Source organism: Drosophila innubila, assembly GCF_004354385.1.
Source record: "Drosophila innubila isolate TH190305 chromosome 3L unlocalized genomic scaffold, UK_Dinn_1.0 0_D_3L, whole genome shotgun sequence".
NCBI lineage: Eukaryota > Metazoa > Arthropoda > Insecta > Diptera > Drosophilidae > Drosophila > Drosophila innubila.
Genome location: NW_022995376.1, coordinates 20,523,101 through 20,549,573, shown reverse-complemented (window position 1 = coordinate 20,549,573; position 26,473 = coordinate 20,523,101). Strand labels below are relative to the sequence as shown.

Here is a 26,473-nt window from a genome sequence, read left to right as displayed (position 1 = left end):
GTTTACAGCTATCGATATGTCAATATTTTCAAAAATGCCTATCGTGTATGGTCACACTATACATAACATCTGCTCATCTGTTCGTTTTTAAACAATTGTTGTAAATGCCAAAATTTAATAACAGATTCGGAGAATTTTTCGTTTTATCCAGTGTGTGATTATATATTCAATTTTCATTTAAGTAAAATATATAATAGTACAAAATCCAAAACACTTGCAATGTTTCGCGTTGGTAAAATCTATTGCCACAGTGCCTCCTGCAATTCAATCACACGGCGAATGTCGCTCGCCAGACGACTGTTAAATGCCCATCAATTGCAAACTTCTGGAGCTCCCAGCAGGGAACGTACAGCCCCATTGTCGGCTACATCCCAAATAAATGCAGCTGACAAGATACCAAAGAAATCACACACCAGTGACATTGAACTGCCGGTGAGTTTTGGGGGACAGTGTTGTGGTGTTTTTGTGATGTAACAGCTCCCAGTCGGACTTGATGGCATGTGGTGAATGAAATCTATGCCGTTTCACTATAGAGAACTCATCCCATTGAGTCCAGTGTTAAATTTACTGTGGACCTGAAGAAAAAGAACGGTCCGTTTTCGTCAGCTCCATAGTAAATTTCACCGGTGAACTCAATGTTTGGCATTTTCTGCGGACACTTTCAGTTGTATGAGATGAATTATATGCAGCAGAGTCAGCTACTAATTCCGCAGAGCTACAGAAATCGTCATGTTTCAATTCAGCATATGTAATATATATATTTAAACTAAGTGCGAAAATCTCACCTTAATTATTTAACAGCAGCGAAGAATTATTTACAACTAATATGAAATTTATACAGGGAATTTGTAGCTTACCCTGCTGCAGGTAAATCATTATCTCAATTAAGCACTACGAATGAAAGTGTTCCATATTGTTAATATTATACTGGCTCTTCCTGAAATCTGTACAGTTTTCTAACTTACATTTCCATTGCAGACCGCTACACGTTGGCCCCGCAAAGTCTTTAGCGGCATACAACCGACAGGTTCACTGCATCTGGGTAATTATTTGGGCGCAGTGCGTAAATGGCTGGACATGCAGGATGCCCACGATAATATAACCCTTTGCATTGTGGACATGCACTCGATTACCATGCCGCATAATCCTCCCCTGCTGCGGGACAATATCTTCAACATGGCAGCCACTCTGCTCGCCTGTGGTGTGGATCCCGCTCAATGCACACTCTTTGTACAGTCGGCGGTGATGGAGCACTGCGAGTTCAATTGGATTCTCAGCTCACTGACGACGATGCCGCGTTTGGCGCAGCTGCCGCAATTCAAGGAGAAGTCCCGACAGGTGCGGGATGTGCCCCTGGGATTGTATGTGTATCCGGTGTTGCAGGCAGCCGACATAATGCTATACAAGTAAGAGACGCTCGAAGAATACTCCTATATGTAATTACATCCGTGCATTAGGTCGAACTTTAAGGTTTAATATGTTTTTCAACATGTTGTTTCTTGAGATATCTTAACCAATCTCACAGAATATGCATTTGGTGTTGTCTTATCAAATCTGACCAAATTTGCTTAAAATCGGCCTGCTATATAATATAGTTGCGATATGAAAAGTCAACCTTTATTATAAAATATTAGGTTGTTACAATGGTATCTTACATTGTCTTGTACAATCTGACCAAATATGTTTGAAATCGGAAAGTAATATTGTATATTTGCCATAGGAACGATAATTTGAAAATTAACTATTATTATAAAAAATTATGTTGTTTCTTAAGATATTTCAACCAAACTCACAAATTCTACATAGGGTATTGTTTTAAACATTCTGATCAAATTTAGCTAAAATCTGACTTTTATATTATATAGCTGTCACAGGAATGATTTTTCAAAAACATTTTAAATTTGCATACAGAACTCTGCAAGGTTATTAAATCTTCGGCGTGCCGTAGATTACTTTTCAATCTTATCTAAATATTATTTTCCATCACAGAGCTACCCATGTTCCGGTTGGAATCGATCAACTGCAGCATATTCAGCTGGCGCAGCATTTGGCGCGCAACTTTAACGGACGCTATGGTGAAATGTTTCCGGTGTGTACTCCCGTGATTGAGGAGGACGATGGCTCCAGAATATTGTCACTGCGTGATACAACAAAGAAAATGTCCAAGTCCGATCCAAATCCCAAGGGCACCATCAATTTAGGCGATTCCCCCGAGCAAATCAAAGAGAAAATAAAGAAGGCAATCACAGATTTTACATCGGATGTCTCCTACAATCCTAGCATGCGACCTGGTGTCAGTAATCTAATCAATATACATGCCCATGTGACGGGAACAAGCATTGCGACTGTTGTTGAGGAGGCCAATTCACTGGATACGGCCAAGTACAAGGATCGCGTTGCGGAAGCTGTTATTGAGCATCTGCGTCCGATACGGGAAAAGATTGATATGCATCTGGCGAACCGGAGTGAGCTTAGCTATATGCTGGAAATGGGTGCCGACAAAGCTCGACAGATTGCCCAGCAGACGATGAGCGAGGTGAAGCAGCGGCTGGGACTTGGCACCTTTGCCAATGTTCCGGCCGTAGTCCATGTGGCGCCGCTGCTGCCGGAGCACTCCAAGCTAACTGCTAGCCAGCGGTTGGCCAAGGGTGTGCTCCATCCGGATGTGAATGCCCACAGTCAGCCGCACTACGATCAACGTGTGGAGGCGGGACGTGTCAATGCCGTCGGTGCAGTTGGTGGTGGTGCTGGCGAGGCAGCAACCGGAGAACTGGAGATGAATCAAAGTCTGCCGCCTTTGAGGAGAATTGTCCAGCGTCCCATTGTGCCCGTGCAGTCGATGCGGGTGGAAAAGTCTCGCAATAAAGCTGCCTCCCGACATGTCTTCAAGCTGGACACCTTCAATGTGCCCAAAATTGGATTCGGTGCACCGAGTTCGTCACTCAACAACAACAGATACGATCAACGTGGTCGACGCAATGCTTCTCCAGCTGCTGATGGTGCTGGATTTGGTTTCTCGGCCACGTTGCCTTTGAACTCGGTGAATAGCATATCCGGTTTCAAGTACGGACAGAGCACGAATCCCAGCGCCTTGGCTTCCGTCACGAACCGTGTGAATGCGATTAGCAAGCACCAGGAAATGGTCAGCAGTGTGGCAAACAGTGCCTTCTATAAAGCAGCTGCCAGTTCTTTCAACGACAGCAGCCCCAGTGTTGTGAATGTTGCAGCGAGCACTGTTCGCAACAAACAAAAATCTAATGTCACCTCAGTTGATAATGAAAACAGCTCATCCTCCAATGACCAAACCGATGAGGATGTGGAGCAATCAGCGGAGCAACAGGAGGAGGAGGAGGAGGAAAGTCTGCCCATTGCAATGCCAGAGGCAACAAAAATGGAAAACTAAATGATCCCAGCGTGATGAACGCCTGCAATTTGTTTTTAGTATAGTGTTATAATTGTAAAATCGCCTGTTAACTTAATGTATCTCCTCAAAGGGAAAATAACAAAACGCAAGTCATATATTCAAATTTAAGTGCTTTGGTATTTTATTCAAAACAGCACGCCAAACATTCAAACAATATACCACAGTTTACATTTGTATTTTCAGTATTTTTATGTTGTATCGAACATATCGATATTTTGTATTCTTTTTATAGGTACTCAGACACGGTCACACTGTCAGCAATGTTAGCTAGTTTCGTTGAATAAACTGTGCGATTCGGATGTGCGCGCGCTTTTCGTCGTTCCGTCTCGTTTTGTCGCTTCTACCTGTGTTTCATGTGTATGTGTTTGTGTTTGTGCAGCAAGAAAATCACAGCCTAATCAAAAGTATGCAAATGCGTTGCCAACGTTACGCACGCGTAGTAATACAAAACCTAAATGTGTATTTCATTTGAAAAGCCGCAAAGCGTAAAATATCAACATCGCCCGCACGAACGCCAAAAAAATAAAGTGCTCTGAGTGAAAGTGCAACAACTATTCAACGCACTTACGTTTTTTGGCCATCTTCTTCTTGGCATTGGCTATAAACAGCAGACAACACACATAAAATACATAACAACAAATACATACACACACCTAATTACGAGGAAAAATAATAATAATAAAAATACGGAAAAACTACCTGTTGTTCAAGAAGTTCGTTGGACGCAGTAGCAGAAACAGAAGCAGCAGATCGAAAAAGAGGTGCGCAAAAACAACAGCAACACAACTAAATAACAAAAGGCAGAAGAAAAAATCTAACTGTTGCGCCGCCTTCTCTGTGTGCGTGCGTATATGTGTGTGTGTGTGTGTGGAGTGCATGCATTTAAAAATTTAGTTAATTGCGCCAAGTCTAACGGTACTTTTTTGTACTAAGCTAAATATTTTGGCCAACAGTTTTAACAGGTGCGTTTGGCTTTGTTCTTTAACTGTTTTACATAATTTAGATTCTATATTTGAAAGCAACAGTTGTCGACTGTTTAACATACAGTTGGTCAAGAAAGTTTTTTGACAAACTAATTATTCATATTCTAATAATTTTTAATTTTAAAAAAGGTTAAATTTGAGGAGTTTTTTTTTCAACTTGATTTTAGAACCTAATAGAAATATAATAAATTAAGAAATAGTTAAAAATCCATTTAAAATATGCCAAAAATAACGTTAGAAAGTCCTTAGAGAATTTTTGGAAGAATATTAAGAGGATTCCCTAACGCTTTTTTGAGATTTGTTTTTTGGCATTAAAAAATCCGAATTTTTTAATTTAAGAGGAACTGTATGCTCATTAGTGTAGTTCTCATTAGTCAAAGTTTTTGGGCTTTCAAACTATATGTCTGTTTATCTATTTGCAAAAAGAATTGTTAGAGAAACAAGTTAATTTTCAATTATATTTAAATTTAAGAAAATAATAAATATAAATTTAATTTTCTTATCATTGTCATCCATTTGTCTTGTCTTAGTTTTTGACACGCAATATTTATCATTATTGATTCTCAAACTGCAGATGGTTGGGGCAGCACTGGCTGGCTGTCTAAGCTATTGTTTTTTGTTGTACGCGCAATTAAGCAAATTGCTTGTTGTAGTTGTTGTTGTTGCTGTATGCGAACTAGTTGTAGTTGTAACATTTGCACCAATGCGAAATTCGCATTTGGTTTGTTTTTTTGCCATTTTAATGCCAATGTGGTTGTTGTTAATGTTGTTATTGTTGTTGTTGTTGTTGTTGGCTTAGCCATATCGTGCCAGTTGGCGCCATCGCTAACGTCGACGTCGACGCTTTTTGTTTGGTTTATTGTTTTCTTTGGCTTAGGTTTTTGTGTGTTTGCCGTTTGCTATGTTTTTTTATACCCTATGCTTAGAGAAAAGTTGGGTATAATAAGTTTGTGCATGTGGAATAAAAGCTTATTAATAGGGTTGCTATTTGACCTTTTTTTTAAAAGACAGTTTTAGCTATTTGGTGTATAAAGTTAGAAAACTTTTAGAAATGCTAAAAATGCTAATTAATATATTTAACTAACTTTTTATGTCAATATAGATAGGAAAGTTCATTTATTTTATTGTATGTATATATAGCAAACAAACAATAATATATAATAAAGGTATTTACATTTTGGACTGCAGAAAATATCAATAAAATAAGATTGTGATACGGAAATATCAATTTATTAATTGGATATATTTAATTTTTTTTTTAGTATTTAAAATAAACAAGTTAAGATAAATAAGTATTTACATTAAGCTCTGCCCCGTAGTTCTGGAAATTCTACCATTCAAATACTGATTGCTTTCTAAACACACATTTGCCTAACTGAATACAGGGTATCTTGCTAGTCGAGCCCTCTAATGTAGCTTACTCTTTTTTGTTTAAAGTTGAGGAAGTTTTGTTAATCCATTTGTTGTAATTGCAAGTGGCAAGTTGCAACTGAACTTTGCTACCAGGCAGCAAATCCAAGCAGTTCAAGAGAGTGCGAGGGAATGAGAGTGAGAGCGTCAGAATGAGAGCAAAGGAGCATTGAAAGAGAAAAGAGAGCATGTACAAGTGTTTCCGGCTGTTTATTTTTTGATGTTGTTGTATTTTATTTGTTGTAGCTATGGCCACCTGCCCCGGCATAATGCAACAGGAAGCAGACGGGCTAAGGAAAAACTGAGGCGACACTAGACACTTGAGGCTGCCACGATTTTGGTAATGCGAGACCCACTGAAAGATGCAGCAGCAATCTGAAAAAAACAAAAACAATAAAAAAAACATTAGCAGCAGCTGCTTCTCTCTACGCTCTTTTGCATTTTCTTTTATTTCTCCTTTTGCATTGCATCACACGCGTATGGATTTTATTTCCTTTTTGCTCTTTCCTTACTTATTGTAATTTGATAGTTTTTCATTTCGACCAAGTCCATTTGGCCCCTATTAACATTGTTTAGCGCTCTACAATTACAGCTGCAATATACCCCTCTATATCTCTATCTCTGTCGCTCTCGCTCTTTCTCTCCCATTACACCACCCACCTCTCTTTACGATAATGCTATTGGCATCTCTTTCGCTCGTTTGGTTTGTAGTGTTGTCTAACGGTTCTGCTTTACTATGCACTTTGCATATGCCCAAAAATATTCACTGTTGTTGTAGCTCTTGTTTTTGTTGTTGCCGGGCCTTGGCACAGTTATGCGGCTTGGCCATGTTTTGTTTTTTATTGTTGTTGTTGTTTTGTCTTTTTAACTTGTTTGTCTTCTGGTTTATGGCTTTTGTATTGTAAGTGCATTTTTGGAGTTCTTTCGACTTGACCAGCTACAGTTTGAAAGGCACTTCCAAAATTTTAAGGCTTACAATTTTCTTAGAAATTTTTTTTTAATTGTTCAATTACTCAAATTGAATTCAAATTAATTTTCTGCATTATTCACTGGCATTTTTTTTTAAAACAACATCAGGAATTGAAAGCATTAACATTTAAACCAAAAATTTAATATTATTTTTTTCTATTAGCAATATATATAAATAAAATTTCTATTATTGTGTCGGCTTCAAATAGTTTGACAATAAATTAAATAACAAAAAATTGCATATAAAAGTTGTATACAAACTGTTCAATAAACAATTCATTTAACATTTATTTTAAACAAATTTATTTTGCTATAACGAAACGCATTACTTTTAAAAAAATAAAAACATTATCAACATACAGTACATAGTTAAAAAAGCATTAAAAAATTTCATAGGAAATTTATGTAAAAATTGATGTGCAATTTAATTATTCATTCAAATTGAACGTCATTATTATTATTCAGAGGAAAATTATATACAAATTGCTGTTCAATTCAATTATTCAGTCGATTTAATTTCGCTTTTCTTTTTTATTTTATATAAGTTAAACAACAAGTCATTAATGAATGCAAGAAACAACAAAAACAAAAATATAATAAAAAAGCTGCAGCTAAATATATAATTACAGATTTGAACTTCAATGCGATTCAAGGCAAACGAGTTGAAATGATTTTTTGTTTTAAACTTTTTACTTGTTGTTTACCTATAAACGAGAACTCGTGCCAGTTGTTTGTTATTTTTCAGTTGCCAAAAGAAGAAGAATGAGATGAGAAAAGCGCGGCAACCAAAAATGTGAATGATGAGAAGAGAAGTGAATAAACAAAAAAGATAGACGTAAAAGAAACGAAAGCTAAAAGTTGTATGGTAGCTTGTTAGACAGATGATGACATCTTCAATTGACTTGTAATTGGTTGAAAGTTGAAGTGCAGCCGTCAGCCGAAATTGGGTCAAATGCATTTACCACCTGCCTTGGCTCAGTAGAGGTGCAATTGGAATGGGAATTGGCTATTTGAACAGCACATGTGTTTTTGTGATTAGTCAGGGTAGTGCAGGGGAACCTCCTCCCCTTAAAAGGCACGTCTAATGCCCAGTCTGTTACTTGAGACACGCCTGACGACAATTTTTATGCTGGGATCTTTCTTTGAAGGGAACCGCAGGCTTGCCTAAATAAATAATTGCGGTGACTGTAATGCAAACACACGAAAAGAACTCAAAACAACGGAAAAGAAGTGCAACGTCTTTAAACAGGTGTCGACTACTTTGTTGTTGTTTATAAATAAATATATACATTCGTTTTTTTTATGTTTTTTTTTTGTTCTGTCATGTGTGCCGAGTGTCGCTGGGATCTTTTGTAATGTATCTTATAGATACAAGTACATGTTGCAGACTTCCGCATTTCCATTTGATTCAATGTATTTCTTTTTTGTATTTATGTGTGTTGTCGCTGTCAATCTTATTATTCTCTCAAATAATTTATTTCTAAATTTAAATTTATTATAATTTAAGCGTTTGTGTCTAAAAAAAAATGCTCAACTCAATTTTAGAGTAATTTCAAAGAGAAATTTCGCTTTAAACTTGGTAGCAACTGAATTCTGCTCTTCTTTTGAAGTTTTAAGCTCTAGATTGATTCGTAATTCACTTCTGACAATGCAATTTATTGATTTTTATACCCTGTAATTAAAGCCTAAAGTAGGTGATTTGAATTTGATGAAAAATGAAGTGGAGAATATCTCCTATCCTACATACTTTGTACAGCTAGTCAAATAATTGTTTTGCAATAAAAAAAAAATGTATATATTAAATATTTTGTTTTTTGTATTATTTTTGCACATTTTTGCAACTTTAAATAAATAATGAGATACATTTGAAATAATTTTCAAAAATAAAAAAATTAGTGAATTATTTAAAATAACTAGTTGACTGTATCTTCTGAATAGAAGACTTATATCCTGTATTAAAATTTATCTTGATTTTTACTTATTTTTATGCAGGTTTACAAATGTGTATACATAACATATGTTTGGAATTGTATCAACATAAGCTGTAAATTTTTTAATAATGAAAAGATTATAAAAAAAACCTAGGAAATTAGACTCAGTAAATAGAGGGTATTAATCAACTTTGACTTTTTGCCTTTCTGAATACTGTGCTATATCGAGTTTGACATCTCCTAGTCGAGCACTCTTTTCTGTACTTCTGAGTACTTAAAAACGATGTTGCAGTGTAGAAGAAGTATTTTGCCTGCCCCAACAACGACTGCCTCATTATTCATTCAGCAGAAGCAGTCGGCCAAGTATTTTTTTCTTGTTTTTTTTTTTTTGGCTTCGCTTTGGCTTCCGCTTGAGTGTAGGCCTCAAGAATTTTAAACCTGCTGCCGCGTTTATGGAGGAGGCGGAGAGAGAGAGAGAGAGAGAGAGAGAGAGAAAGGCAGTCGAGAAGTTGAGGATGACTACAAATTAGCGGGAACTGCCAGCGTGGCATCCACGAGTTTGCCTAGACGATCCAAAATATAGCGAGTCTACTTCGAGGTGCAGACAGTTCAAGATGCATAAAAATAAAATATGTCAAAGCGTCGCAAATGGGATTTTCGTATTTTAGGAATGAGAGTTGAAGGCGGCGAATTTTCTACACTCAGTTGACAAAATCTTAATTGAAGTGCACCCTACATTCACATTACTTAGGTTTATGCCCTTCATCTATCTGAATTATAGACATATTTTGTCATACAATTTGTCATACAATTAGTCGTTGGAAAAAGTTTTCAACTTCAAGCTGTAAATGGATTTCAAGTTGTCAAAGTTTTGTGTAGAAATTCTGCTACAGTTTTTCCACAGTTTGTATTGTCATACATTCGTTTTATGCATTTTCCACACGTTTTTCTCCATGCCCAGTGACCCAATTTTCCGCATTTATTTTTCATTTGATTCTTCACTTTGAGTGTCGCAATGCCTTTTCTCATTTTCTTTTTTTTTTTGTTATTCTTGTTGTTGTATAATTAATCAATATTGTTGTAATCTATTTGGTCTGTGATTGTTTTTGACTCTTTTTATTCAATGGGGGGCGTTTGTTGTTCTCTTTGTTATTTTTTTTGTGTAATGGGGGCGTTTTGTTTGTCAAATTTGAAGGGCAATCAAAACAGCTTTAATATAATTTTTTAAAAAAATTAAATTTTGTATAATTGTTAGTATTGTTATTAAGAATTTGTATAGCAATTATTGCTTAAATACGCTGAGAGATTCATTTGTTATAAACAGCTGACATTCTAATCTGTCTGTTTTCTATCTACAAGTTTTCATTGTTGTTTTTAGTATTTTTTGTGCTTAGTAAAAATGTATGCAAATATTTGCAGTAAGAGCACGTAGTTGGCTTTAAGTGCATTGCAGTTAAATATAATTAATGTATTTAAGCGTAAAACACGTTTGTTCAAAAAGCCAGAAAACCCCCAGAACTTGATTAGTTTTTCACTATTACATAACGGAGATGCTAACAGTTATCCATGGTTAGATTTATATATTCAACATTTAAAACTCATTTATCTTATCGTAGTTTTTATCTTTATGTTTATGGAACAGCTGTTGAACTCTCGGCAAAATATCTTGGCAGCTGTTTGCATCTTGTGTAGGTAGAATCCAAAAACTGACACTTGTGAAAAGGTTTCTCTCTCAACGCCCCGTCTTATTTGAGAATTTCAATAGAATTCTTACTGACTTTGTGAGTATCTCTCTCTCGCATTTGCTTCACTTGAATTATGCACTATACTCGACCCAATCCTATTTCAACATATCTCAACCAAACCAAATCGCGTGTGCCATGCCACATGTTGTTCTTCTGATTCTTCTTCTTTTTGTTGTCGGTGTCTTGTCTTGTGGCACTTGAATTACATGCCCAAACTTGGCTAGTCCCATGATTGTTCGCCAGAGACAGAGTTCGTGTGGTTTCATAATGCCATCGCATTACACGTCTTATGCCTATGGAATGGGATACTTAGCCATGTGCCTGATCATAGCTTGTAGGCTCATTAAAATACCAGAACAGCTGACAGTTAATTGAAGACATTCTTCTCTAAACTCGGCTTATTTCATGCCAACGAAAAATTTACAATTTTTGACCTGTAAACTTTACAGATCTTTCATAACTGGAATGTGTGCTTATATTTATTGTGAATGACTTTTAACTAGAGATTTTGTTTCCTATTCTTCTTTTTAACAGTTTTTGACCTGTAAACTTTACAGATCTTTCATAACCGGAATGTGTGTTTATTTAACAATATTGTGGAAATGTCTTATTTGATTATGTATTGGCATTATTTCTGCTTTCTTTGTTCATCTTTTCGCTAATGTTTTACTGTCATTACATTCATTTTTTATAACTTTATAGAAGTATTTTCTATTGGCATTTGATTTCTTTAGAATTTGGTGCTTATTTAATTTATTTTTACAAACATTTTACCGTGTATTTTTCAACATCACTACATTTATCTATTCTCCTTTGCTCGCACCTTCGCCAACGTTTCACTGTCCGAGATTTAAGTTATTTAGGTCTAGGCAAAGTCTGCACCACTATGTTTGTTATTTAACATCACATGTAATCCATAAACAGAGACTGTCCCAAATCCCTGCCATCACTTCCCTTTTTTCCCCTCACTCTCACACTTCACAGCTGTTCGCACTGTCATTTCGTAATAAACCCAAAGAGATCGCTCAGCAGTTCACTTGATTAGTAAATTAAAGCGCTGGTCCGTCGTAAATTTGACATCATCCAGTATATGCACATACATACGCTTATGTATGTTGTCTACATATATGTTCATGTTGATTTGTATGTAGTACACTCGTTTTTCTCAATATTTATTGTACGCTGAGTCGGACAAGTTCAAGTTTGTGACTCATGTCAAAGTCACTGGGGGGGCGCCCATTTGGCTGGCTATAGTCTCAGATAACATCTAATAAATAGCAAACGCCCCCACAAACGACCTGCTTGTGCTATAATTAAACAAATATTGAGTTCTCTGGCATGTGCTGTTGATCTGTAGCATATGGCAAATGCTCTAAAATGTCTAGACAATTATAAACGAGGTTCAGGATGAAATTTGAAACTTTAACTGATTGAATTGATTTCTTATAATTCATGCAAAGTTGTAATTAAGAATCCTGATGAGAATATTGTAAATTGAAAATTCATTTTATCAATTAAAATTCAGTTTTCTGCTTTGTTTTATGAACTTTAGATGTAATTTAATCCAAAGCTGTGAGAAGCATACACTCCTAGTTTCAAAGAGATTTTCAACTTCATTATTAATTAATATAATATTTACTAAAACTTTTCTGATTAAAATCAGCTTTCGTTAAATCTGTCAAAATATATATGTTTTCTTAAATAAAAAATAATATTCTTACATGTTTACTTTTATTTTGTAACAAGTAAAGCTTTTTAATTTGAGCACAGCATTTAGGCCCGCGCCCAGTAAAGCTAAAAACGGAGCTGAAAGCTGAGAGAAAAAAATCAAACACACTGCATTCATGAAAGTGCGCAGATTGAAGCGTTCAGTTCGGTTTTATTAACCAAACATTTTTGATTTTATCATCTCCGCTTTCAGCTCCGTTTTTTTCAGCTATAGGGGCGCGTAGCCTAAGTTCTTACTAATATTTAATGAATAATAATTTAATGAACTTCTGTCGGTAAATCCGTTGAAACTGTTAGGCTAACATGTAGTTTAAGCCAAAACTGTACAACTAATAGAGTTTATATAAAAAAAAATGTTGGTAATTTTGTTTAACAACTCTATTAATAGAGTTAAGTACCTGGTAAAGTTTTATCAATTAAAAAACAGCTTTAAGCTCAGAGCAAACAGCTATTTAACGATGCTTACGCTAATCAAACAGTTCTCACATCTCTGGAGTCTTTGTTTTTGCAAAATTTTCACACAGTTCTTTATTTTTATTGCGCATATCAGGTGCAGATGATGATGATAATGATGATGATGTGTTGGAGTTGTAAACAATGGAAAACTATTCATGGGAAATACATTTATAATTATAGAAGTGGAGACAACAACAAATTCTGCAAGCTTGCATGAAAAATGCATTACAAATCAGCAAATCAGAGAAGTGCAAGCAAGTAGAAAAATCAGAAGCGATAGACGAGGAGGGAGGAGAGGAGGAGATGCTGAGAATCGCTGCGAGGCATGACAGATAAATTCGACACACGTCCGCCCCCTGTACTCTCTCCTTCTCTCTATCTCTCTCTTAGCATCTTTACAACTCTGGATAACTGTACACGAAACAGTTTCACAGTTTGTTGTACTTGTTGTTGTTTTTGTTGTTGTTTTTGTTGTTGTTTTTGTTGTTGTCAGTCGTTACACAGGTTGCAATAGCTGAAATTTTGGTTTTGTGACTTCAACACATGGCATAAAATTGAATTGGCAATATTATTATTAGCTGTAAATAAATTATACGAAAAAACTAGAGCTAAAATACCCTACAAGGATTGATTATAGTTTCAAAGACTTTTCTTCAATTTTCTATTGTAAAAGTTTGTTTTCCTTCAGATATGCATAGTTTCTGAAAAGTAATCAAAAGTTATGCAATTTGCCTAAGTCTGATATTCCATATTTGGCAATATCATTTTGTTTACCATCTTAAATTTATCGAATGACTGTGGTATTATTCTATATGTGTATCGACAGACAACTTCTTAATGTATGAAAATATTCAAATATTAATTATTAAATTAATAAAATATTTATAATATTTAATTAAAATACTCTTATGTCCTATAGTACCGCAACCTGTGTAGGGTATGTCAAAAGTGACTGGCAATTGTTGAGGTGCCATAGCAGTCAACTTTGACGGGACGCAAAGGGGCTGACAAGCTCACACGCCCTCTTTCCGTTTGATTATGCATAGAAAAAGTCAATTGCATAAGTTTTTCGCCAACTTTCTATCATCGATTTTTCACTGCAGTTGTCGTCACGCCGACGATTGTGAGTCGATACTCGGTTCCGAGTTCATTGCACCCTCCTCCCTCTACTCCACCTTCTCGTTCTCCATATACACCTTTGTCTCCACCTTTTCGCTGTTTGGTCAAATGTCAAAAGCATAAAAACTTAACTTTTTGTTGGCTTTAACAGTTTGCTCAGTTGTATTTGTTGTTTGTTTTGTTGTTGTTGACATTCATTTCTATTTGCTTTCGTTTTGAACTTCTGCCATGTAATAATCATTTATCATTATTGCACATTTTTCCAGTTGAAAACGTTTTCTGTAATTGCCGATATAGTCAGATAATCAATATTTAATCACAGCTCTTTATGTTGCCTCATTATGACAAATTCCTATAATTGTAATGCAATTGTTTATTGTTTGTTTTATTGTATTATTATATTTCAAGAGAAAATAGTCATGCGATGAAGTTCAGCTGAGGTTAAGGGATTTCTATCAACTATAAGAAAATTATTAAACAGAGCAGAACTTGGAAGTTAACCAACACCGGATAATTATAGATTGTGTGATATAAATGATGCTTGAAGATTATACTACTTAAAGAACGCTGATAGGTCGTGTTTTTTTTTTCTTAATAAAGAATAAAAGTACTTGGAAGTAAACCATCAAAAAGAAAGAAAGAATTCGAAAAAAAAGGCGTAGTCCTTAGTCTTAGATTGCTTTAAATGAGTGTCAATTAAGAAATATGATATACTTAGTTTCAGGTGCGAGTCTTAAAGGTAAAATGTAAATATTCTTATGATTTAGGATAATAACACAAAGAATTAAAACAAGACGTGATAAATTATGTAAAATTGATTCAGATTTCAGATAATATGTTATATGAAAATGATATACACGAATAAAATAATATGCTTCTTTTTGTTTACTTTTTTTCATATTAAAATCACAATTTCAATAATTTTTACGTTTCCAAACGGCCAATTATAAGTTTTATTTTTCATATTAAAATCACAATTTCCATAATTTTTACCTTACCAAACGGCCAATTATAAGTTTTATCCATAACGGGTAATAATTTTTGTATCTCACACACCCAATATGATAACACTGACCTACTTCTCAGAACCAAATGACAACTAACGGCCCTGACATATCAATCAATCATTACAGGCAAACTTGTATCTACAATCTGTCAGACCATTGTATTTATACTTTTATTCCCACTTCTTCCATATTTTCGTCTGTCTATTTGCTTTCTACCAAATGAAAGCGTGAAAGGAAAGAAAACCTAATTTTATCTGGGAGAATAAGAAGTAACCAACAACAATTATAAAGTACTTAGCGGTGCTTACAAATGGGTCTCTAAAAATGTCGCCTGAACTCCTTTTTCCCTACACTCAATGGCGGGTTTTATTGTAATTGTACTGTTAATATCTGAGTACACAAGTCCACCAGGAAGTGACCACAACAAACCTCGACCCATTTGAGTTACTTGCTATGCTTTTGGTTGACCACTTCCGTTTGATTACTTTTCTGTTTTTTTTTTATGGTCTACTATTGGTATTGCACCTGTTGCACTTGCATTAAAATTGGGTGCTGGTCATTATATACATTGTTGTTATTATTATTGACTTGCGTTTCGTAACACAAGTATTTTACTACCCATTTTTCAGACCTGTAATTAGAAACGTGTTGGGAACAGCTGAATTGGCAGTATGAAAATTTTAAAATAATTATAGAACGAGGTACAAAGCAGTTTTATTATTCACTACAAATAATGACATTATTAGTTATTATTTAAGTTTGCAATAATTTGAAAGTTTTACGCAAAGATTGTAAGATTTAAGCTTAATATTTCCAAGTAATACATATAATTTAATATAAATAAACTTTTCCAGATACATTTTATTTAAAACATGTGTGCTAGAGAGCTCGTATTTTAAGATACACTAAATTAAAGTTATTGAATTTTGTTGAGAGCTTTAAGTAAATAAGTTTTAGCGCAAATTAAAAAAAATCTTATTATTGAAGCCATGCAATTGTTTGTATCGCATGAGTAGAAAGCTAACATCTTAAGTCAAAAATAGGGAAAAAGAGAGAGAGAGATTGAGTGAATAAAAGGGTTTGTGAAAGCGTTGCATTTTTGTGGCTTCTTCGATTGCATGTGGCACGTCGATTATTTGTCCTATTGACCTGTTTGCAACTTTGTGTTAAATAATAGAAGTAATATTATTACCTTTGCTTTCGTATTTGTTGCAGATACAGCGCTTTGGTAGAATGGCGCCCATGCCACGCATTCAATTGGCCAACAGCAATGCGGCAATCAAAGCCAGCACCAACAATTTTCTATATGCGGAAACAATTTCCGGCGACAGCAGCCCAACTCCCAGCAGTCCGCCATCCAGCACAGGTAAGTCGTAATACAACTAATAAACATAAACATATCACAGACACATCCGATAACATTTTCGTACTCTTAGCTGGCGTAGCCAAATCTCAATGCTCCTCACTGTCCGATGGAGAGTCCTTTGAGGGTTATGGAGAGAATGAATACAGCGCCCAACTGCGTGTGGCAAGCGGATCTCAGGGCAACAACAACAGCCACAGCCACAACAATATCAACAACAACAGCGTTATTGGTGGCAATAACAATCTCTGCGTGAGCAATGGCAACGGTGTTGGTTCCACACACAGTCACAGTGGGCACTCGAATGACGGCAATAACAACTTGAATGACAGCGCTGGCATTGAACTCGATCTGGCGCCACATGTTGTCTCATCCTCACCCAAGGAGTAAGTCGGACTTTTATTTGTGAATTGTGATGTAAAAATATAAAGTTGAATCGATGATTCCGTATGCAATTTTAAAGTACTTTAGCTCGATATTTTTCATGTCAATTAATCGAGTAAAGTAAATCGAAGATAGTAAAAATTAAGAATTGAACATCGATAATTTTATCTAATTGTTCAATATATCGAGAATTTGATTTTCTATAGCCAATTTGAAGCTTGATCAGTTTGAATTTACATCACGATTTATAAACAGCTTGCAAAAAAGACTTTATTAACTTATTTCCCCATTGTTGTTGCAGTGACGAGGAGCTGAACATCATGCCCCGCGACAATTGGGCCAGACGTAGTCTGAGACGCACGCCTACAAGGTAAAAACAACAACAAACACAGCATCAAGTGGGAATGGAGTCGATTACCTTATAAGGCCAAAACGATCATCAATTAGATATGGAAAGCATAGTATATAAATATATTCAGTAGATATGTTGCACTTTGCGCACACATAATCATCGTCTCGATTTTGACGTAATGGCCATAAAATGACCAGTTTGCCAGTTCATAGATATCATCAACTAGTGTCCGTCTCTCTGACTGTCTGTCTGTCTGTGTTTCTCTGAAAACTATTTGAATATTTAACCTTTTCATTTGTACATGTATCTCCATTTGTATGTATACAAAATGTGCATACACGGCTTGGAAAACCAGTTTTTCTATAGGCCAGTCTCTGCCTCTCTCTCTCTCTCTCTCTCTTGCTCTCCCTTGCGCTCCCTTGCGCTCGTTTAGGCCGTGATTCATGCGTGCCTCAGTCAAAAATCGCAGTGAAGTCGTGATCAGAGAGCGTTTATTGTTTCCGCTTATTGTGAATTCACCACATGAGAGAGACGTGTGCTGTGGTGAGCTATAGATTCACCTGACAGCAGAGCATTAGTGCTCTCTTAAATTATACGGTATGCGGGCTGTGCTGTGATCAATGTTTGTGAAAATTTTTATAAAAAACTGATTTTAGTGAGGTTTGATTGAAGTTAAAGCTTATTTTATAATTGATGAAAAATATATTTGAATTTATATATTAGTTGGTTTATTTATTAAATGGCATTCGCCATAAAATTAAGTAAAATGACAATATTTTGGAATATAATAAATTCAACAAATCTTTGATTTATATTAATATTCTGATAGTAGATTAATCTAAAGACTTATTTGAGCAATTAATTTAATTATATTAATATAGTCATTGATTTTATAGAAGCTTTAATATTTATATCCATATTTAAGCTATGAATTTTTCTCAAAACAATAACGACATTTAAAGAATTGATGTAGATCAACATTTAGATATTACTGAAGATTATGCTTAGACATTTTTTGTTAGAGCCACGTACTATATTCCAAGCACCTAGAAGATATATTTATATGTCGAACTACGAGACTTTAACTGCTTATTATTGATATCTAAATATCTCACAGTTAAAATTCAGCAGAGTTTTTGAGATTTTAATGAGATTTTAATTATGAGTAGGATATTTTTGTAGTCAATTATAGTCAAAAAATAAATAAATAAGACAATAATAAGGGAATTTTAAAACCCTCAAAATTCAGCATAGATAACTGGACATTCTTTCCCCATAAATTATATGACGTTTTGGCTATTTTAGTAGACCTATAGATAGACTATAAAAAATCCCTAATTCAATAATATACTTCTCTCTCTTACTGCTTAAATTATGTTTCATATTAAATGTCATATCATATATTCTTTCCAGCAATCCAGATAGTTTATCCCAGCGTCGTTGGGGCTCCATGAGACAGTAAGCCACATTTTCTATATCTCATTATTATGAGTCTTGCTAATCATTAAATTTGGGTTGCTTTTGGTTATCATGTAGAGCTTCATATGATCCTAACTCTTCCATTTCAATTGTTGCCCATTTGGTTTTGGTTTTTCATTTAAATATCTTTAGAATTGTACTAAAAAAATGTTGTAAATATGAACAAAAGCTAATGTATTTCAATAACTAAGATAATACCAAATATTCTTATCGAAAAATATAAATTTTTTCTTTATTTTTCCATAGTTTCTGCAAATTTTATCGGCTTATCTTTCCTTAGTTGTTTTCTGCAACATTCGAAATGAAACTCAATTGTGTTGTTTGTTTTTCAAGTACATTCATAAATTGTTGTGATTGTTTTTCCGCTTTTTGACCCACAAAAATGGATGTTTATGTTTTGGTTGTCATCCAATTTTACTGTCTAAGCGAATTAAGCTTATTTCTGTGGCATTTAATTGTCTAGTTCATGGTTAGATATAAATTCTAGAGATTAATTGCTGGAGATTACAGATTAAAGACATACACACATACAAATTCTTGTGAGAGTTCTGGATGGTTTTTTCATGTTTCCTGTTTCTTTTTTCTCTTTTTTTTTTAGTTTTCTTTGTCAACTGTGTTAAGTGAAGTTGTTCTCATCTTGTCGGGGACTCGGTTTCTGGCTTGCTTCAAGGAAAAGGTTGAAGGTAGTCGGAAGCGAGTCTCAGTTCGGCTTGACTTGGCTTACAAGTTTTGCAGACTTATTTTTATTTTTGCATTATTTTGTTGGGGTTGTCATGCGGTTGGAATGCGCACAGCGAAAGAGAGTAAATAGAGAGACACCGAAAGAGTAACAGAGGAAGAGAGGAACTCAGAAACGGGTTTCTTTCTTGGTGGCAAATTCAGTTAACTCTTAGTTTTCATCTTCATCTTGACAGAATTTAGGCCGCAATTTTGTCAAGCCACAATTGGCAATTGACCCAAAACGTTGGCCAAGAGAGCTGAAACTCAACAGCTGGCTGCTGGCCAATTGGTCAATTGCAATTAGCAGTGGGAAATCTTGGCTAATTAGATGCAAACACAGTGCAATCAGTTAAGGTTAAATTAACCTTCATGCAAGTGCCTCGTAAATTGTTGTGGCTGCTGGCTCTTGACTTTCCGGCCATTGCATTCAACCACTTACAGCCAAGTTTGTATTCCCAGCAGACAAACTGCTCTTACCCAGCTTTAATTTGTCATGCAAATGTCTTTTGTTTTTTTTTTTGTCTGGGAAAAAATTTAAGATTTCTGTTGCATTTATCAAAGTGAGTTTTAAATGCACAAAGAACTGTCATAATTAAAGGAAAGTCATCGGTAAAGCCTTTATTTACACACATTTCCCTAATTTAATTTAAAATTTAACATATTTTAATACCAAAATTAAATAAAATATTAAAACTACCTTATTCAAAAACTTTAACTTAATTTCGCCAGATCGGCTTATCAGTGACTTTTAAGGATACGGCTTGGGATTGGGGTAAATTACTTTTGAAACATATTTTGGCACCTGGTTGTGGAGCAGTTATGTTCGGAATTGGATATGTCTTATTGGACTTTAATGTACATTTTTTAGCCTTGGTAGCAGTAAATCCCTTCGTTGAGTTGAGATTATTTAATTCGGGTGTATTGCTTAGATCGGAAGTCCCTGTTCTTGCCTTAGCTTCCTGATATCGAACCATTTTGTGTTTAGATTTTGCTAAACCAGTTAATGTCTTGCTGAGATTAACTTTATTCGATTGAACAGCTTTATCTTTAAATGTAGATTCACTGGAGTCCGTGAATGCATTACTTAAGCTTAATTTATCGAGTTTATTAGGTTCATCACCGTTAGGACCATTGAATTGTTTGCGAATTTTTGCTTTCTCAGTGACCTCCCGCATTTCACATATAATATCAGAAAAGTTCTTTTTTTTTTCTTCTTGCCGTAGTTTTGACTCCAATTTTCGTTTCTGAATGTTTAAATATTTTTAATACGTTCCTTTCCATTTTTTATGCAATTTACTTACATTATATCTCCAGCGCCTTAATATTCTTATAACAATTAATACTGCAAGTACTGAAATTATGAATACTATCCACAATTGCCGTTTCTTATCAATAACCCAGGGCTTAACTATTGTATTGTTATTGCTTTGCTTGGGAATGGTCTCAACCATTCTATTAAGCTTAAGAATCGCCCAGCAAAGCGATGGCCATTTCCCACAAAAGGGTGACATCTTTAGTCTTGTCTCGTATGACTTCTCAATCATAAAATTGTATTCAAACATTGTGAACAATTTTGAAAAATTAAAAGTGCAATTAAAACCAAATGGTTAAAGATATATAAAATTACTTTTTTAAATATTGTATAAGCAAAGCTTTTAAAATGTGTTAATATATTGATATTTTGATTTTTTGTTAAATGGTATAGCCTACTCTGAATTTTAAATATACTTGATAAAGATTTTCAAACAAATATTCAAAATCTTCACATTTGCAAAGAAAACATTCTCCAAAGTGTTAAAGACTTTAAAAATTGTATTTATCAAGTCAAAATCTTGATTTATGTATTTGCATTTCTTTGCACTAGACCAAATAGTTTCTGTTCTTTGGGCTACAGCCCATTATTTAGACTTAAGGCAGTAATTTGGCAAACATGGCTTAAATAATTGGCACTCGTTTTACAGTTTTTGACAATTCCTTAGAATTTGGCAAAATGGCATCTACAATTTGGCAGACAGCAACTGCTGGTATCTATTGGATATAATACAGATCCATAATATATATGCATATACGAGTAGATATAAATATGTATTGTTGCCACATACAAAAAAAATATTCCATTTCTACAGTAATGTTTGTCTTGGCCAGGTCTTAGCTGTTGGCAGCAGACATGTTGTCTACGAACTTGTTGCAAGTGCAGGGTCACAGTTTTATTAGAATCACAGTGCTACCAGACTGCTGACTCAATAGGCTGTTAAGGAAAGTATTATTAGCTAGAATTAATCACTTCATAATATAAAATAAATTAAAAATAATAATGATAATTAATAAATGCTTTGATATCTTATCCAGCCGCCCTTTTAAACTATCTGGCAACGCTGTCTACTCTCCCACGTTCATCTCGACACCACAACAAATAGTTTTCGAGAGCGTCGCTCTCTTTCGCTTACGCTTACGCTCTTGGTCCCTCTCTCTCACAATGCACTTGCCCAACGCTTGCCGATTTGTTTATTGTGTTTTTAGCTGCCTCTTCTTCAACTTTGCTCTATGTGCTCACACTCTCTTACTCTCTTTGGCTGCGCTTTTTGGTTGCGTCGAACCTGTTTGTTAGTCGCCTTTAGATTGGTAGCGGCATTTTGCGTTGATTTTTAGTTTGAAACTTGCTGCAAACGCGTGCAGTTGGAATTTTTGCTACGTTGAGTTGTGTTACGGTTTCGCTTCGAATTTCAGTGTGTGTGTTTTTGTTGATGTTGTTGTTGTTGTTGTAAATACATCCGAGTCGCGTCTGAATCGCATCCATCGTCACACTCGGTTCCGGTGTGGCATTATAAAAATCTACACAAAATTCCGCAGCAGCATAAAAAAAAGTATGTGAAAGCGGACAACGCGGCGTATGCGAAACATTGCTCAAGTTTTTTTTCTTTGTATCTTCTCTTGTTGCCTTTCTTGTTGTTGGTGTTTTTAAGTGCGATGAGTGCGAAAACGTACAACAAAAAAAATACTAATAAAAAATGGATATATTTTAAGATTTTTTGGCCATAAATTTCGCTTTCCATGGAATAGAAAACGCAGCGTATTTTAGTTGTTGTTACTATTTACTATGAGTTATAGTTTTAAGTACTTGTTGTTGTAGTCGTTAGTATTGTTGTTGCTTACACTTTTGGTAATTTACGGCGTCACGCCTTAATGACTGCAACAAGCGTCAACAACAACTGACGAACGGGCGAACTGACGAAGCTGAGAGTCATTGTTGCACATGCCTACAGAGAGACACACAAACACACACACACACACACTCAGTCTGATAGACACTCCATAACAACACACCTTTATCTTTGACATGTCTTGTCTATCTACTTTACACACACACACATACGCACACACAGATACACATACACACGTAACCAAATGCTTTGCCCACGCCCTTTTGTTGCACGCCTTGCAATGTTGCATACATCAAATTCGAAATCCAAATAAAAAATCCAAATCAAATCCGAATCACATACAAAATTCTTATGCTTACAATAATGTTTGCTTGAATTGCCCATTTTAATGTCTTACTAAAGGGTATGATGAACTATAATATCAAGATTATTGTCTTCTACTTCATTAAAATCATAAAATATTTTTTATATGCATCTCTTAAGAACCAGATGATAACAATGATATTTGTAGATAATATTAATACAGTGCTCCTATTTTCGAAAAAATCTTCAGTAGAGTACTGAATATCAAAGATATACCCAAAGATTCCTGAGATATTTTTAATAACAATTCGAAATTTTTTTTTAATTATTGGGATGATTGAAAGTCTCTTACCTATACAATTCTAACTCGTTTAATTCAAAGTATATAGTTTATGATTTATATAAATTTCATTATTTATTCTATATTATTTTTCAAAATAAATTGCCAAATACTATAGGAATACAATTTTAAAATTGATGAAATAATCCTTTTTAAATGTCCGCAAGGAAAACACATCCAAATAATCAATCTGGTCAATCATAAGGTTAAAGGTTAAATAAGAGAATAACCAAAACCATAAGTTTAATCATTCTGTCTATAAGATGTTATATTTTTTTTTGTCTTATGTATATCATTGTGTGTATGTGTGTGTGTTCATGTGCATTGCACACCCTTTTGTTAGAGAGCGCAATGCATCAATCAAAATCAAATCGTTTTATAGCCTTAATTACACTTAAGCAGCCATAAAAGTCGGTTAACAGTTGGTGCACAATTTCATTGGTAGCAGTAGTTGATGAAAAGGCGGAGAAGGAAGAGCAATAAACAAACGAAGCGCATTTTGATTTTCATTTCTCATTTTCGCTTTCTGTGGCGGTATTTAACGACGTTATCAGAGCTAAGAAAAAGCTGAAATGAAAAGCGCGTGTCTATGAAATATTAACCATAAATCACAGACAGACAGGCGCTGCAATTGCAATTGTGTATTGTTGCTGCTGTTGTTTTTACTGTTGTTAGAGTTGATTTGTAATGAAAAGTGAAGCGTGGTTAGTCAGCGATTGCTCCTTGCGAAAGTGTGTCTAAAATTGAATTCAGCTTACAGCAATAAAACTAGACAAAGTGAGCATAACAAAGGTGCAGACAGTTCATCACACCAAATGTTGCAAACGGATGCAAGTTGAGTCTAAATCAATGGAAAACTGCAAAAAATCAAAGCAAAGCAATAAGTGTAAACAGTGTCTAATTAGTGTCCTGTTGTGCAGTGTAAATGGTTTAAATCAAGTGTAAACAAAAGCAATTTAATGAATTTACATGATAGTGTAAACAAGTGTAAACAGTGTTAATTCAATGAAGTTACTTTGTAAACAATCTCTTAACTGTCTTATCTTATCTTAACGCAATTTGAAAGGCCATTTCAATGCGACACAATGCGGCCAATGGCCAGAACGATAAGCAAATGAGTTAACTGCAAGATAAACAATTATAAATCCAAATTATATAAAGCAACACTCAGAGATAACTTCACATATGGATGATGAATATTTTGAGTATTTTCCCTATGACCGCAGTCATTTGAGAAAGATGTGCGTATACTTGGCAATATATTGTTGTGGTTGTTGTTATTGTTGTTGCACTTAAATGTCATGTAAAGCATTGTGGAAATGTATTAATTCTTAAGAAAGAAACCGCTATGCGGCACGCCCACACACACACACACACAAGCACACATTTACACCCACTTAGCACCCGCACAACAATAAAAACACACTTTCGCTTTTGCAAACAATCGAATGCTCTGTGACTCAGCTCAAGACTCCTACCTATAAATTATATTTCTCTTGGAAATCGCAAAAATCGCAAAACATTTCAATGAATTTTCCCTTCGCATTAAATGTAGCATGACAAAATCATTCAAACGATACAAATAGACATTAATATAGAGAAATTTAAATAAGTGTTTTTGATTAGTCCTCTAAGAAATCATTTATTCTAAGGAAGGTTAACAAATTTTGTAAGTAAAAGTACTTAAATACTAAAATATTAGAATTCTTTGTCTTAATGTTTTTTATTAGCTGTTTATGTGGTATTCTCAGAAACAAAAGATAAGAGATAACAAAAGATGAAATCATCAAAATCTGCGTCTAAATTCCGTTGAAAAATGAGTTAAAATCTTTAAAATGTTTGTTTGAATTCGGTTGAAAAATGAGTTTATATATTTAAGGTTATATTGCTGAAGATATTGAGATATAATAGGTAATAAATAAATAATCTTTATTTATCTTGCCTGTCTATTGCTTTACTAAAAAGATTTGATTATGTAGAATAATTTTAATAATTTACGTACTTATTTTAGTATTAATAATATTTGTATGATTAATTTCGATTAAATGAACGCCACCTTTTACCAGCTCCAATTTTCATAATCTCTTAACCCACCGCTTCCCTTATATACTGTAGAGCTGAATCAGAACGCAGTTCTTTGTTAAATGCTCAGTTCCGTAATACCTTCCATATTATTGTTGTGCCGTCATTTGCGTATTTTAACAACTTGCTGTTAATAAGACTCAACTGCGTTTCATAGTCAGCTGACAAAGGGTCGTGTTTCACTAGCTCTACATCAGTGCCCTAGACACTAGCTCAGCAACTTCTCATTACTCCCTCTTCACCTCATCCGAGGGCAGTATTTGTAAATATTGTTACCTTGTTATTACCTGTTGCGATTCAAGTAAAAGTCAAACAGTCAAAACGTGCGAGCCACAGACGAAAGTTTTAACGATCCCAAGCATATTACGATTACCTCTTTAGCTATAAAAGCTTACCCCACGGGGGAAAGAGAGGTGGAGGAGCATAATAAATTAAATAATCAGCTAAAGCTGCCAGTTTCTTGAACTTCTCAGCTTGACTGCTTAAAATTCAGCACACAGACAATGAAACTTAATTTTTTTTTATTCAGATTTTTCTTCTTTTTTATTTTATTTTTTATTATTGTATGAGCTTATTTATGTTTCATATTTTATGCCTTCGCCCAAGTCAATCAATCAAATTGCAAATTATGCAAAAACCCACACACCTGACTTAGTATATTAGGAGGGGCCCAATGCTAAGTCTTATGAAGTCTCTAAATTGACCCACATTTACTCAACAAATATTTGCAATTTGCCGTTTATTTGTACTTCCGAAAGGTGCAATGTTGATCCAAATGAAACGCCTCAATGCCTCAAGTATTAAGTTAACTGTTACTATTTTGGAGTATTACCTGTTATATGTATTCCGATTGCCAAAGGATGGTCACTCGAAAGACACCTTTCAAGTATGCTTGGACGTGTCTTGAAACCAGTTTATTAAATTATCTGGGAAACTAGACTATTTTCATGGTACTATGGCATATTTAATGTTTTTGGGAAACGCTCTACAGGTGGAAAGCTCATTCTACTGTTTTTTTATTGTCATTTCTCTGCATTCCAAATTTCAACTATGAAAGTCAGAAAATTTCCCTATGCGACAATGTGAGAAATAAAATGCAAACCATTTTCCAGACTGTTGCAAGTCAAGTTAAATTGAGAATCACGATCGTGAGAAAGTAAGGCTTAGAAGATTATTGTACAGTCTATATTATAGATAGACGATGGAGAGTATATATTTGCAGAGGTTTTAACAAAAAATATTCAAATGTGGTCCACGGTTAGCCTAACTTCAGTTCAGCAATCTACAATTAAATAGTCAAACGCTTGAGAAAAAGTCAAGAGTCCAAATAAAGGTCAATCCTTGTCAAAGAATTTTTTCATTATCAACAAAAAAAAAGAACAAAAAAAAAAAAACCAAAATTGAATCATATATACAATATTTTCAGCGTAATAATTTTTAAGAATATTCTACGAACCTATTCCTTAATCTATAAGGAAATCAGAAACTAAAGAATCAATTAAAAAAACTTCTTACAA

General features: G+C 34.6%; 2 protein-coding genes and 1 long non-coding RNA gene across 9 annotated transcripts in view; 2 read left to right on the top strand and 1 right to left on the bottom strand.

Annotated features, from left to right (window-relative positions):
- Positions 1-127: 127 nt before the first annotated feature.
- LOC117787725 lies at positions 128-3,530 on the top strand. The gene is made up of 3 exons (XM_034626325.1): positions 128-432; positions 979-1,406; positions 1,990-3,530. Exons 1-3 carry the CDS (start codon positions 220-222, stop codon positions 3,401-3,403), a joined length of 2,055 nt encoding a protein of 684 aa, XP_034482216.1. The 5' UTR covers positions 128-219; the 3' UTR covers positions 3,404-3,530.
- A 166-nt stretch (positions 3,531-3,696) lies between these two features.
- LOC117788628 (rab11 family-interacting protein 3) overlaps positions 3,697-26,473 on the top strand; it is a 48,283-nt gene continuing 25,506 nt past the window's right edge. For 2 of the 7 annotated variants that reach the window (XM_034627454.1, XM_034627453.1), the window contains exons 1-4: positions 4,254-4,386; positions 15,988-16,138; positions 16,209-16,521; positions 16,821-16,889. In XM_034627454.1, coding sequence (XP_034483345.1) covers positions 16,006-16,138; positions 16,209-16,521; positions 16,821-16,889 — 515 coding nt within the window. In that variant the 5' untranslated portion in view covers positions 4,254-4,386; positions 15,988-16,005. Of the gene's footprint in view, positions 4,186-4,252; positions 4,387-15,987; positions 16,139-16,208; positions 16,522-16,820; positions 16,890-18,284; positions 18,330-21,742; positions 21,935-24,016; positions 24,116-26,473 lie in introns of those variants that run through there. The other 5 variants (XM_034627450.1, XM_034627449.1, XM_034627452.1 and 2 more) reach the window with 5 other exon arrangements.
- Positions 19,663-20,658, bottom strand: LOC117788632. Its single transcript, XR_004617779.1, has 2 exons — positions 20,372-20,658; positions 19,663-20,314 (listed from the first exon to the last, which is right to left on the bottom strand). It is a non-coding gene; the product is annotated as an uncharacterized LOC117788632 (long non-coding RNA).

What these genes read in the sequence shown, in the direction of transcription:
- LOC117787725 (XM_034626325.1), top strand. Translation starts at nt 220, where the DNA reads ATGTTTCGCGTTGGTAAAATCTATTGCCACAGTGCCTCCTGCAATTCA. An exon ending in CCAGTGACATTGAACTGCCG is followed by an intron (nt 433 to 978) that starts GTGAGTTTTGGG and finishes TTTCCATTGCAG; the next exon opens with ACCGCTACACGTTGGCCCCG. An exon ending in GCCGACATAATGCTATACAA is followed by an intron (nt 1,407 to 1,989) that starts GTAAGAGACGCT and finishes TTTCCATCACAG; the next exon opens with AGCTACCCATGTTCCGGTTG.